The 13,267-nt window shown below is 39.1% G+C and overlaps 1 protein-coding gene across 1 annotated transcript; it reads left to right on the forward strand.

The window, feature by feature from the left end:
- The first annotated feature begins 8,103 nt into the window (after positions 1-8,103).
- Positions 8,104-10,227, forward strand: trh (thyrotropin-releasing hormone). The gene is made up of 3 exons (XM_061258395.1): positions 8,104-8,286; positions 8,630-8,832; positions 9,545-10,227. The coding sequence occupies exons 2-3, from the start codon at positions 8,643-8,645 to the stop codon at positions 10,141-10,143; spliced, it is 789 nt and encodes a 262-aa protein (XP_061114379.1). The 5' UTR covers positions 8,104-8,286; positions 8,630-8,642; the 3' UTR covers positions 10,144-10,227.
- The last annotated feature ends 3,040 nt before the right edge of the window (positions 10,228-13,267 follow it).

Raw genomic sequence — 13,267 nt, forward strand, 5'->3', positions numbered from 1 at the left:
GGGGAGACTGGGGATGGTCATAACATTGGGTTAGTTGTAAAACCATCAATTTCACCAATCAGGGATGAATTGTGGTAATGTGATCACTATTGTTGACTCATATTCCCCTTTTGAGCTCACAGTAGAAGTTTGATGACTCTGTGTGAATAAGTAATAATTATTATCATGTCTATTTTCTTTAGCAGTGGCAATTGTCACGGCAGGGAGGACAGAGGAGCCAGAAGCAGACACAGGGGTGTGGAAAATGGCAGGTTTACTGGTAGATGAAGGGACAGACGGAGCGTAATTCGAAACAGGCCAAGATCAAAAACCAGGGGGTCAGTCCACAAAGGCAAAAGTACAAGAGCTGATCCAAGGGGGAAGTAATTAAAGGGTAAGGGACACAAAACAGGACAAGACGAACTAGCAAGGAGCACCTGAAAAGGACACGTATAAATACACAGGGGAATGAGACAAACTAGGTGGGGCATGGGAGTGAGGGTGGTCTAACAAATAAACATCAGGTGGGACACGTGAAAGGGTAATAGCACAATAAGGAAGGGGAAACGAAAACATGGACTGGATTCACAAAGACACCTGTAATACAAACGGCTCCGGACTAGGGAGTAGACAATTGCACAGAATCAGGAGATGCAGAGACAGGGAGAGACAGGTGCGAATACTTCGCTGAAACTAAGCAAGTAATCAGTGATAGAATAGGGAGGCAGAGTTACAGAACAGAATTGAAACTGGAGATGTGTTAATAAGTTGGTTAAGTGATTTAAATTATAAATACCCAAAACTAGTGAATGTTAGTTTGTTAGTTTGATGAACATGTTAGTGTGTAATTACTACTGTACAAATTCTATGTCAGTTGGGATTTGTATATTAGTGCTATCTACAAACATGAAATGGAGAGAAAGCAGGAAGTAAGGAATGCAAGATTGGAAGGAGGGTTGAACCCCAGAAATAACGTAAATACCCGAATAGTGGAGCACGCAGACAGGGGTGTGACTTGGGCTCGTAAACATTCAGACTCAGACCTCACAGGGGAAGACGAGTGCAAAGACTAATGAATATAAACAGAACACCAGACATGAATATGAAGAATAATACATGACAAGAATAACGATAATAAACAATGATAAACAAACAGACACTACACAGGAACATAACAGCAATATTGTAGGTTAAAGGGTTTAACTTCCATAACAGTAATAAGCAGTTTCTCCAGTCAATGTGATACTTCAAATTCATGTTAGCTTCAAACCCAGAAAATAGCTGTGTATTTTGCAGAGCTCCATGCCTGCCAGTTGGCAGTGGTTCTTTCAAGGTCTCGGGGGTTTTATGCTACATGTCTTTCGATCCCCTTGAGGTGGTTGTTATTGGGTAATTTCTGACCACTTGGTAGCTCTCTGGCTTCGCAGAATACCCAACAAGGTGAAGGGCTGTGGGGAATGCGCGCAATTGACTGACAAGTTATAGGATTTTCCATTAACCATACCATACACGCCCTACCCTCCACAGCTGACGTCTGACAAGCATTAACTCTATGGCATTAGTGCATTGGAGGATGTCAATATTGGGGATTCTGTCTCTCTATGTGACATCTAGAAAACTCTGTAGTCATCTGATGTTGAAGGCCTTGAGTCATGAATGTGTCTTCGATATGGGGTCCATCCAGGCTTCAGTATGATAAAATAGACTGCCTAGAAGACTGCTACTTCAGTAGAGGTGTTGATGTTTTTGTTGTCAAAGCACGAAGAGCAAAATCAACCGATTGCAGAGGAGGCAAGGTTGATGTGTACCAGGATGTACTCATCAGGTAGTTGGGTGAGAGTTAATATGCTTTTGAGATGCAGAAGTATCAAACAACTTTTAGCTGGGTGACATGGAGGTAACATTCTGGGGCATTGGGATGGACTAAGGACAATGACTGGATGTTCACTTAGGCCGATGGCTTCATAGACTGGGAATACAACATCCAGGGTGTGTTGCATTGCAGTATACTCTCCAAATACACTCAGTGAGCACTTTATTATGTCTTTTTTAGACTTATTTTTTTAGGCTTATTGGTCTTCTGCTGCTGTAGCTTATCCACTTTGGTTTGACGTGTTGTGTATTTAGAGATGCTCTTCTCCATACCACTGTTGTAATGCGTGGTTATTTGTGTTACTGTCACCTTCTCGTCAGCTTTGACCAGTCTGGCCATTCTCCTCTGACCTGTCTCAATGTGTTTTTTATTTTTTGGACCATTCTAGAGACTGTTGTGCGTGAAACTCCCAGGGGATCAGCAGTTTCTGGACTACTCAAACCACCCTGTCTGGCACCAACAATCATTCCACGGTCAAAGTCACTTTTCTTCCCCAGTCTGACATTTGGTCTGAACAACAGCTGAATCTCTTGACCACTTGATCTGCATGCTATTATGCATTTAGTTGCATAATGATTGGATGATCAAATATTTGCATTAACAAGTTGCTGTATAGGTCTACCTAATAAATTGCTAACTGAGTGTACATGCTGGTCTCTCTTGAAAAGTACATCTGCTTCCATATTATACTGTATATACTAAAGTATATATTTGTGACATACAAAAATTAAATAGAGAAACATCATTACTGTCTGTTTGATAAGGTTTCTAACTTAGAAAAGAGTCCTTTAAATTAGCAACCTGCTGACTAATTGTTATGATTTTCTTTGGTTTGGCGGATCTGTTCTTTAGCTTTGGCCTTGTCCTTTGTGGAAAAAAGAGCTGCATGTCTTTTAATTATACCCTGGTGTCTGCACCCACTAACAACTCTCACTTCCACTGGCGAAGCAAGTCTTAGAGCTGGATCCAAGACAAAAAATGTAATCCTCGGAAGCCATATTTATACTCCCACTTTGTATTAGGGGAGCAGTTTGAATGCAGTGTTATTCCCTCAGCTCACGTCTTTCCTTATTATTTTTAAAAGAAAGGAAAATTTCAAGGAAATCCTCTGGATAACTGTGAGGAGAATTTCTTGAAAATCACAACTGTAAATGCCATCGCAATAAAGGTTGAACCGTTATAGTTTGCAACAGGAAGGAGATCATGAGCTAGACAGCAGTATACATATGTGGAGATTGGAAATAAGGAGTACTTACTCAATAACTATTACTATAACAGTGGGAAACTTTGTGCAGGTGATAAGGAAAATTGTGGTTCCTATGTGCCTGGATTGTGTACTACTCGTTGTGTACTACGATTCTGCAGGATAGATCAAATTAATAACAGCCTCAAAATCTGGGAACAGCAGCTGTGAAAATTCAAGGATTGTGTGGAGGTGAATGCAAGCTGTCATAGAGGTGCGAGAATTTGAGTTGTGGCCATGTTGCAACTGTGAGGCATGCGAGATGAATGCTAGCTACATATATAAGAGTGGTGAAGCACGGCTTGTGTGTGCACTGTGATAGAGATCCCAAGCAGCGAGCTTTGGAAAATGATAGTAATGTTTACACGAGGGTATTGATCAAAAGGTTGAAGTAAGAGAGGACACTAATGAACAAAAGGTTATCGCTTGTTGCAAAAAAGGGCTAATTTGCAGTTTGAGCTGGCAATTGAGTTGTCCCCAAAGTGGTACTTGTGGCTTTTTTTCACGGATGGGTGAAAAAGCAAACAGTCAGTAGGGGTAGCCTACACAGCATATCATCACAGCTTCTCTAATACATTGATTATAGCACTCATTCAGTAATCAATTATCATGCTCATTAGACTATTTCATTTATTAGCATCCTTTATCAGGTAAAACATACATACTTGCTGGTTAATAAAGCAATGTTATGTCCTGGTTAGTACAGAAAAGTAATGTTTATGTAAAGAAAATCAACAAACTGCAACTTTTTTCCTGGCAATGGAAGCATATTTAATTGGTCCCAGAGTGTAGTTTCATGGTGGGCCTTAATTATGGTATCTGAAATTCTGACCCTTTATAACAGGCTGCTGATAGCCTGTCTCTTGCAGGTCAAAGCTGTGCATGTTTTTAATACATTCCTACTACTCCTGCTCATATCCTCCACAGGCATATTCTTTTTCACAGGGCAGACCTGAGCCACAGTCATTTATATTTATAATTGTATCAAATTTACGATTTAAAAATAGAAAGCATTCACTTATCTTATGCATAGAAGCACAGATCACCAAACTTTGGGTATAAGGGAGAGTCTAATCCACAATACAAGCAACTGTCACAGAGTGGACATTATGAGAAAAGAATAAGAAGAAATGACAAAATAAGGATCAGGACAAATGTTCTGTAGATCCAAAAGATCTCAGGGAAGATGTGGGAAATGTGAGGGGCTGTGTATGTGCTTATGGCATGTGTGTGTGCTTATGGCATGTGTGTGTGCTTATTGTATGTGTGTGTGCTTATTGTATGTGTGTGTGCGCTTATGGTATGTGTGTGTGCTTATGGTATGTGTGTGTGCTTATTGTATGTGTGTGTGCGCTTATGGTATGTGTGTGTGCTTATGGCATGTGTGTGTGCTTATTGTATGTGTGTGTGCGCTTATGGTATGTGAGTGTGCTTATTGTATGAGCGTGTGCGCTTATGGTATGTGTGTGTGCTTATGGTATGTGTGTGTGCTTATTGTATGTGTGTGTGCGCTTATGGTATGTGTGTGTGCTTATGGTATGTGTGTGTGCTTATTGTATGTGTGTGTGCTTATTTTATGTGTGTGTGCTTATGGCATGTGTGTGTGCTTATTGTATGTGTGTGCGCGCTTATGGTATGTGTGTGTGCTTATGGTATGTGTGTGTGCTTATTGTATGTGTGTGTGCTTATTGTATGTGTGTGTGCTTATTGTATGTGTGTGTGCTTATTGTATGTGTGTGTGCTTATGGCATGTGTGTGTGCTTATTGTATGTGTGTGTGCTTGCGGTATGTGTGTACTTATTGTATGCGTGTGTGCTTATTGCATGTGTGTGTGCTTATTGTATGTGTGTGTGCTTACAGCATGTGTGTGTGCTTATTGTAAGTGTGTGTGCTTATTGTATGTGTGTGTGCTTACAGCATGTGTGTGTGCTTATTGTATGTGTGTGTGCTTACAGCATGTGTGAGGAAAGACAGAATGGGATGAGTGCGAGACTGTATCACAGAAGCTGGGAATAGCTGAGAGAGCTGTAATATCCAAGTGCATCCATAGAATCTCTCTTCCCGCTGGATGATTTACATGCATGAATATTTACACATATCCCTCTGTGATGTCCTGGAGTCATTCCTCTCTGAAGGCCTGGCTCACTTAATGTGTGCGTGGGGAGATGAGAACTCACACAACAGAACTGGCGCACACATAACATTTTTGTAACACTATATTTTGTTACACTATAAGAACCATATCACACTGCTGTATGCTAGTTTGCTCAACTGTGTTTGAAGCGGATGAGGAGGCACAGTGCCAGTACACCAATACAGCAATACCATTATATCCTTATGCCTGAAATATGGTCACATCATTGTTGGTCCAGCTTGATTTGAGTTGTTTCTTGTATGTTTCTATGAAGAACTAATCAGTGACTTGGTGAAACTGCACATTACATACAATTAAGCTCTCATAATCTGACTGAGAAATGTAAAACCTGAAACCAAACATTGCAACAGTCATGTAGTGGAATTTCTCTAAATATTTCAGACCACGTACTACATATCAAAATGTGTTTCTTTTGGTTAGCAGGAGAGAAAAAAATGAAGACACTGTTAGACTTCTATTTTTTTCATTGTTTATTTATGTATGCATGCTTTTTCTGTGATATATAAATACATAACTTATTAAATTTATGGTCTGACCTTATCAACATATTAATATAGGCCTAAGATAAAATGTCACGGTTAATATCTGTCAGCGGCTTAATAGATTTTTCTTTACCTCTCACTGAGAAATCTAATCAATTCAATATTTGACAGGCGTGACCTTACTCATTTGTCCAGTATACTATGGAACTCCATGAATGAGTTCCGTAGTAAACTGAATTATTTTTCAAATGTAGTGGTCTATTCATTTGTATTTCATGTACAGTTTCTCTCAATATTCACAAATAAATTACCATGAAAAATATAAGACTATGGTACCTAACATTGCAATATCACAGACTGTTTCACCCTTTGCCTTAGCAGCAAGTGTGTGAAAATGTCAGTATTCATTAGATGTGAATTTTAGTTTTGTTTGTTATGGCACTTTTCATCTCTACGCAGAGACAGGGGCTGAGCACATATGAAGCAGAATGCTTGGCGTAGCAAGTCACTGAATTTCATGTGCAAAAGGAGGCAGTGGAGCGCAGTCCATAGGGAACCCAACTCCCAACCCATAGACTTGATCTCCTGTCACAGGAGGGCTGACTGTCTGCTCTCCTTAAAAAAAAAGACAAGAAGCACATCTGGAAAATGTGTATGCATGATTTTATATTTCAGATTTTCATGCTAATTTCAGTATATGAAAGCTGAGGCTATGGGGTTTTTATAAGCAGCGGATATGAAGCTACCTCTAGCTAAAATTTTGTTGTGTATGACCACTGTAGTACTAACAATTTGTATGTAATTTTGCTGCATTGCCCATAGGTCTGAACTTGGTTTTGATGGGTAATGGTGGCACTCCTGTTTCTGAATTTAAGAATATTTCCTACAGGAACCAATGGCACTTAAATTTACTCCACTTGTTTGTGAACAATATGTTTAATGCAGTGAAACCGCACATTGGAGTTTGGATGCATACACCGCCATTAAAAAACAGCAGATGCAAGTGTTAGTGAAATACACCACAATGAGTCTTTCTTTTGTGCTTTTACCAATTTAATTTGTGAAAAGTACTTTCGGCAATAAACTGAATGTGGAATATTTCATCAGGAATGGTGGTGTGCACCACTAATATTGTAAATATTCTTGCCCGCTGCACTTTTGGGGACCATGGAAATTAAAATATATTAGGTAGTCCTGTGCACCAGCTTGTTAATGCAAATGTTCAATCAGCCAATCATGTGGCAACAACATGCATAAAAAGATGCAGACGAGGTCAAGAGGTTCAGCTGTTTTTTAAACCAAATGTCAGAATTGGGAAGGAATGTGATTGAAGTGACTTTGACCGTGGAATGATTGTTGGTGCCAGACAGGGTGGTTTTAGTATCTCAGTAACTGCTGATCTCCTGGGATTTTCACAACAGTCTCTAGAGTTTGCAGAGACTGGTGCAAAAAAACAAAAACAAAAAACATCCAGTGAGCAGCAGCTCTGTGGGCAGAAATGCATTGTTAATGAGAGGCCAGAGGAGAAGGGCCAGACTGGTCGAAGCTGACCGTGACAGTAATACAAATAACCACACATTACAGAAGAGCATCTCTGAACACACAACGTGTCAAAACTCTAAGTGGATAGGCTATAGTAGCAGAATACTTAAAGGTAGATCTAATAAAAACCTGATAAAGTGCTCACTGAGTGCATATGACTGCATAATATATATTTTTGACAGTGACACATTCCTATCAGCTACATTTTACAACACAGATTAACCAAATTTAGAACAGAAAAGTCTAATTATAATTTGACAATAGAACAAAACAGTAGCTGCGGAATCCAAACTTTTGCTCCCTATATATCTGTCAATCATACACTCAAAAAAACAGGGTTTCAAATTTGTATATAGTCTTTCAAATCATGAAATTGACTCTAAGGTATTTTCTTCAGTCTTATCTTATAATCTTACCTTAATGTATGATAAGTCTTATCTTTTAAGACTTGTAAGGCCTAATTGTCCCTTTTGATCTTTCATTTATGTTAATTTTAATGACGAAATCACTCTAATTCACTGACACCTTTACTCGTGAGGTGTAATTAAGATATTGTTATATGATTTCTGTTCATTTTACCAGATGGGGTCTCTCACTCTGTTCGAACTGAGAAAAGAAAAACAATGTGGATCCGGTTTGCGCTCTTAAACTTAGACCTATAGCCTACTTTTGTCACTTGTTGCACCTAAAGACCGCACAGCGACATCTGCAGTATACTGAAAGACGCAAACGCAATTTGGATTGGGAAAGCGCGTGACATCAATGAGACGGGGATGCCACCCAAATTACAGGGTCGTTGGCATGACGGTGGTGCGGCGCAACTATAAATTAAGAGACACTACATATCGGCATCTAACTTCACAACCGATCCGAACAGGTCAGCCCTCGGAATCAAATAGAAGAAAAACTTTACTCCGCCTGCCGTCATTTCAAAATATTGAGAGAGAAGTGACTTCTAAATAGATCCGAAAACTAGGCAACATCCATATTTCACCTAACTGAAAGCAAAAGGGTAAGTCAAATAATTATTTTATTACTATTAAGTTCTTTTCTCGGTTTACTTATCTTGATAACATAGTGTAGCCTACAACTATTGAACTAAATATTAGACCTATCAGTCGACTATTGAACGTATCTATCAGAGCTTTAGAACGATTTAAATAAACCCATACATGCATTATAATTATTCAAAGCTTAGCAATAATGTGCATTGCATTTGTGAGGAAGACTGAAAAAGACTGCGCAGCTTCACATCGGTCTTAAGCGAGTTTTTATTCATCACCAACTTTTTTCTTCATTAGCCTACAGTATGATATCACAGTATGATATATGATATAAAGTTTTATCTTTTTTAGCAACCATTTCGCCATGAAGCCCGCTTGCCTGATCCTCCTTGCCTCTTTGACGGTTTGCAATCTCACCATGAATCTAGGACAAAGCATCCCAGACGACGATAACGTGGAGAACCGGGCAACTTTGGATGAGATGCTTCAGAGAGCAGACAATCTATTAATAAGATCTATACTAAAAAAGATAGGGGAAGACGAAAGTACAAACGGTATGTTTTGTTCAACCATAGAAGTGAAATATTTCGGATAATGTATTGATTGGCACAGGAGCTGTCCACAAAAGGTAGTTACTCTGAAAATTAATTCTAACATTCTTTTAACGACTTCAGAATGTATTGTTAAGTGGTAAATGCTGTCATCTAAATATTTAAAGGAACGCGAGTTGTACCGATATCTTGGGACTTTTCGACCATAAGCAAATACGTCTTTCTCCCATTGGTCTTTTTTTAAACATTCATTAAAAACAATTGCGGATAAATTAATGAGTTCACCTGAATTACTCAATGAGCAGATTGAGAATAGCAGAATCAACTGTTTCACTTTAAAATGAAAATGGTTTGTTTTTCAATAAATAAGAATCAACTTGTTCTTATCCGAATACCATACATCAAAGAACAGTTAATGTCAAATAAAAATCAGGCACTTCAAAAGTGAAATTTGATTGCCTGACAGCAAATAGACTACATGGATTTGCATTGGCAGTGCCTATAAAACTAGCTTTTTTCCTAATTGACCGACATGATAATAAAGTCATTAGCCTATAAAGCCATGATATCGTACTAGATTGGTAGGCAATTTAAGCATAAAATAGTACATTATGATAGGTTCATATTTATTTAATTAATCTTCGTCTAATCTTACCATTATTTCAATGTATATAATACAGATAGACATGTAGCCTAATTCTTTTTTCAATTGCAGAACTGATCTCCTCTCAACAGGAGTGGATCGCTAAGAGGCAGCATCCGGGAAAAAGATACCAAGAAGAAATAGAAAAGCGGCAACATCCTGGAAAACGTGGGGATGACGAGGTCGAGGATTACGCCGATCTTCAGAAAAGGCAACATCCAGGCAAGCGAGAGGATGAGACGGACAGTTACGTGGAGTTGCAAAGGCGGCAGCACCCGGGTAAGCGTTCACCACTGGAACAGTTACCAGACAATTCTGGCACCCAGGCGGCGTACCTGGTCGAGCTTTCCAAAAGGCAGCACCCAGGTAAACGGTACTTGATGTACAACAAACGTCAGCACCCGGGCAGACGTGAGCTCGGGGAGGAGATGGACTCAGGTGAGCTGCCGGATTTGGAGAAGCGTCAACACCCCGGAAAACGCTTTGTGGATAACACGAGTCCCGATTTCGCCCCCAACGATCCATGTGGCCCCAATGATCCAAGGAGCTGCAGCAAAGCAAGCTTGTTGCTGGAGTTGCTGGACAACGCGACCAAGGACCGAGCAGAGGAGAAGAGGCAACATCCAGGAAAAAGGTTCGCTTATGAAGAAGGCTTGATGGAACGGAAGTAAAAAGAGGAGAGTGAATGCATAAGTTAAATGTAAAGATCTAAATATATCATCTGAATAACTATAATAAAGATTATTTCACAATTATTTATTAATGTATTTATTGCCCTTATTGCGGGCCACTTAAGGTAGGTTAATGTCTATTGCAAAGCGTTCCACCACTGACCGACAAATGCACGTATGCAACATAAATACTGACTTTAAAATGCATAAGAAATCTGTTTGTAACCCGCACATTAATAGCCTACTGCACGCTGTACAGTTGTATCAATAATACTGCATGGATGAATCACGGCGGAAACGTGATATTTTGGGTATCATTTGTATTTTGAGTATGATGTTTTAGTGAAAGGAACATGCCACGGATAATCTTGGTACTGGTTGGTTTAATCTTGGTACTGTCAGTTTTCTTGGTACTGAAAGTTACTTTCAATAATATAATAATTACTACTACTACTACTACTACTTTTATTTGTACAGTGCCATTCTCAAACCCAAGGTCGTTCAGCAAAACGATGCAGATTCAAAGATAAAAACTAAATATAAACACACAAATGTATAATATTAGTTATATTAATATCAAAGCTAATGGTGAGGAGAGGGCGAATTGAGATCTGAATTAAATTAAATGGTACTGAGTCGAAAAAACTATCACTGAGGTGTTGAAGGGGGGCATTCCAAACTATGGGAGGCCATGACACCGCAAGATCGGCTACGAAAAATGATTCTGGTTTTAGGCACCATAGGCAGGCCAGTGCCAGAGGATAAGGGTACAGTTGCTAGTGTGGGGGAAGAGTAATTCAAGAGAAATTGGGGGGCAAGACCGCGAAGAGTCTTAAATGTGACAGTGAGCAATTTTTGGTCGTGCGTAATTATGGTACTTAATCCCTAAAATGAATTTAGTGTTTGCGCACCCATTTAAGTAAGATAAGACCAGATCTATTATCTGTAGGTCTATTACTGGGTCATGTTGTTGTTGAATTCAAACATAATCTGTTTTCATTCACCGATCCAGTATTCGAGTTTTAGCGACTGCTAGGCTGCATCTCTTCACGAGTAGTTGCACAGCCCTTTCGGTTTAGTGTCAATCTCGCACGTGGCCTCGGTTATACTAAAATGTCTTAGGTTTATAATTACCTGTGTATCTGTATCTTGTTATACTGTTTTCACATCTTCTGTAAAACCTAATGAACAATACACCCAGCATGGTGAGTCATTCTTTGGGCCGTTTGTCTAGTCCACTGCAGTAGGGCTTAACATTTATTATACTGTGCCAACTATTTTTGGTCTGAAGAAAATACAGCTAAACACACAGTACCTCAGTATTATATTTTTCTGTCTAGTTCACAATACAGATAACCTCGACTTTTACTAATCGATTTTGGCAAAGGCACCTTCCACTGGTATGGAGATATTTATATATAACCATGAACTCAAGGCACTGTCACTCGTGTTTCAGAGGGCGATAAATCTGAGTTTTGAGAAGTGCCCCACCTATTGATTTTGAGGTGTTTTATGAGAGACTGAGATAGGAATAGAGTTGTAACTCAAGAGGATGCTTGGCACTGCTTTGCAGCCCAGAACGAAGAATGATTTTCTCTGTCTAGTTCCCCTGGAGATATTTATACAGCTTTCCTAGGAGAAATGCCTAGTTTTAGCATAGCATATAATACTACTTCAGTTATTTAATTTAAGACTAAAATGTTCAAACAAGTTAACCTGTCACAACAAGGAGGTAAACAGAGAAAAGTATTTTGCTTATACAAAGTGAACAGGCACAACACATTAACCACAGCACTCGCATACAAACAGCATGTTTGGTCCCCTCAAATTTTCAGACTGCATTAAATGAGTGCAGTACTAAACCTTTCTACTAAAACACTCTCGACTTGTCAGGGAGCACTTGTCATTGGGCTACTGTACCAAACAATTATCAGAAAGTTGGTACCATAATTTAAGGGGAGGAGGATTCACTATATCAGTACTATGCAGATGTCTAGAGGCTGATATCTGTATGAACACTGTTTAGATAAATGTTCTTTGGAACGCTTTACTTGAATACATACGCATCCATCTAATTTCTGAGATGGAAAAAAATATTGATAAATATTTGTAATGTAATGTAATTTATCAATTAAAACATGCCAGCGACGGATTGAATTCAGATCAACCAGATGGTGACAATTTAAGAAGGAACTGTCGGTCACAAATACACACCTATCTCCATGTAAGTGATACAAAAACACAAGGTGGACTTCTGTATGAAGCTCAACAGCATAAACCTTAGGATCCTCACACAATAGAGTTACACACACCCTGCAGTATCATTTGATGACTCATGAGCTCACTAACAGAGCTGTGAAAGTCACGGGTAGCTCAAAACATTAAACTGACAAAATTGGATGGATTTAGAATTGTGATGTATACTATTCCTGAGCCACTTTTTGAAGTCTACTTCTGACTTCTCATTGATAACAAAGATTATAACTCTCCCCAACAAGTACACAGCTACTGACCTACACACCCGACAGAGGGCAAAAGCATTTAATTATCATATTAAACATACTGTATTATGGTTTTGAAACAAAGCTGAACCTGTGGTAGTATTCCCTTTAGCATGCCACAGGAAAAAAAAAAAAAAAAACTTTAAGAAATACCACCAGCAATAAGCAGATTCAGAGCATGTGATGAAAGTCTCTTTAACATTCGTACCCAGTAATCAGAGAGCAAGGCACGCTGCAGCTAAATATTCCTACAGCCTGAGGCCAGAGAGGCCATTCATCAGCCTGTCACATCCCCTGCATTTCTACACATTAAAAACACAACACACAAATGAAATTGATTCATCATGCCAATTTCCAGTTAAACAGTGAAATGGCTATGAATAACTTTTAGTGCACATTTTGTTTTCCCCACAAACCACAACCTTCCCCTGTGTATTAGGAGAGAGGTATGACCTGATACTGGCAACTAGATACATACAAATGTAATGTTACTTTTCTTCTAAGTTTAAAATGCTCTTATAATAAGCATTCACCTGAAAATGTCAACGTAGTATTGTTATTTGGCAGTGACATGCCCTACATAGAGTGCTGTCCGTAAGTATTTGGACAGTGACACATTTTTT

Source organism: Conger conger, chromosome 10 (assembly GCF_963514075.1).
Source record: "Conger conger chromosome 10, fConCon1.1, whole genome shotgun sequence".
NCBI lineage: Eukaryota > Metazoa > Chordata > Actinopteri > Anguilliformes > Congridae > Conger > Conger conger.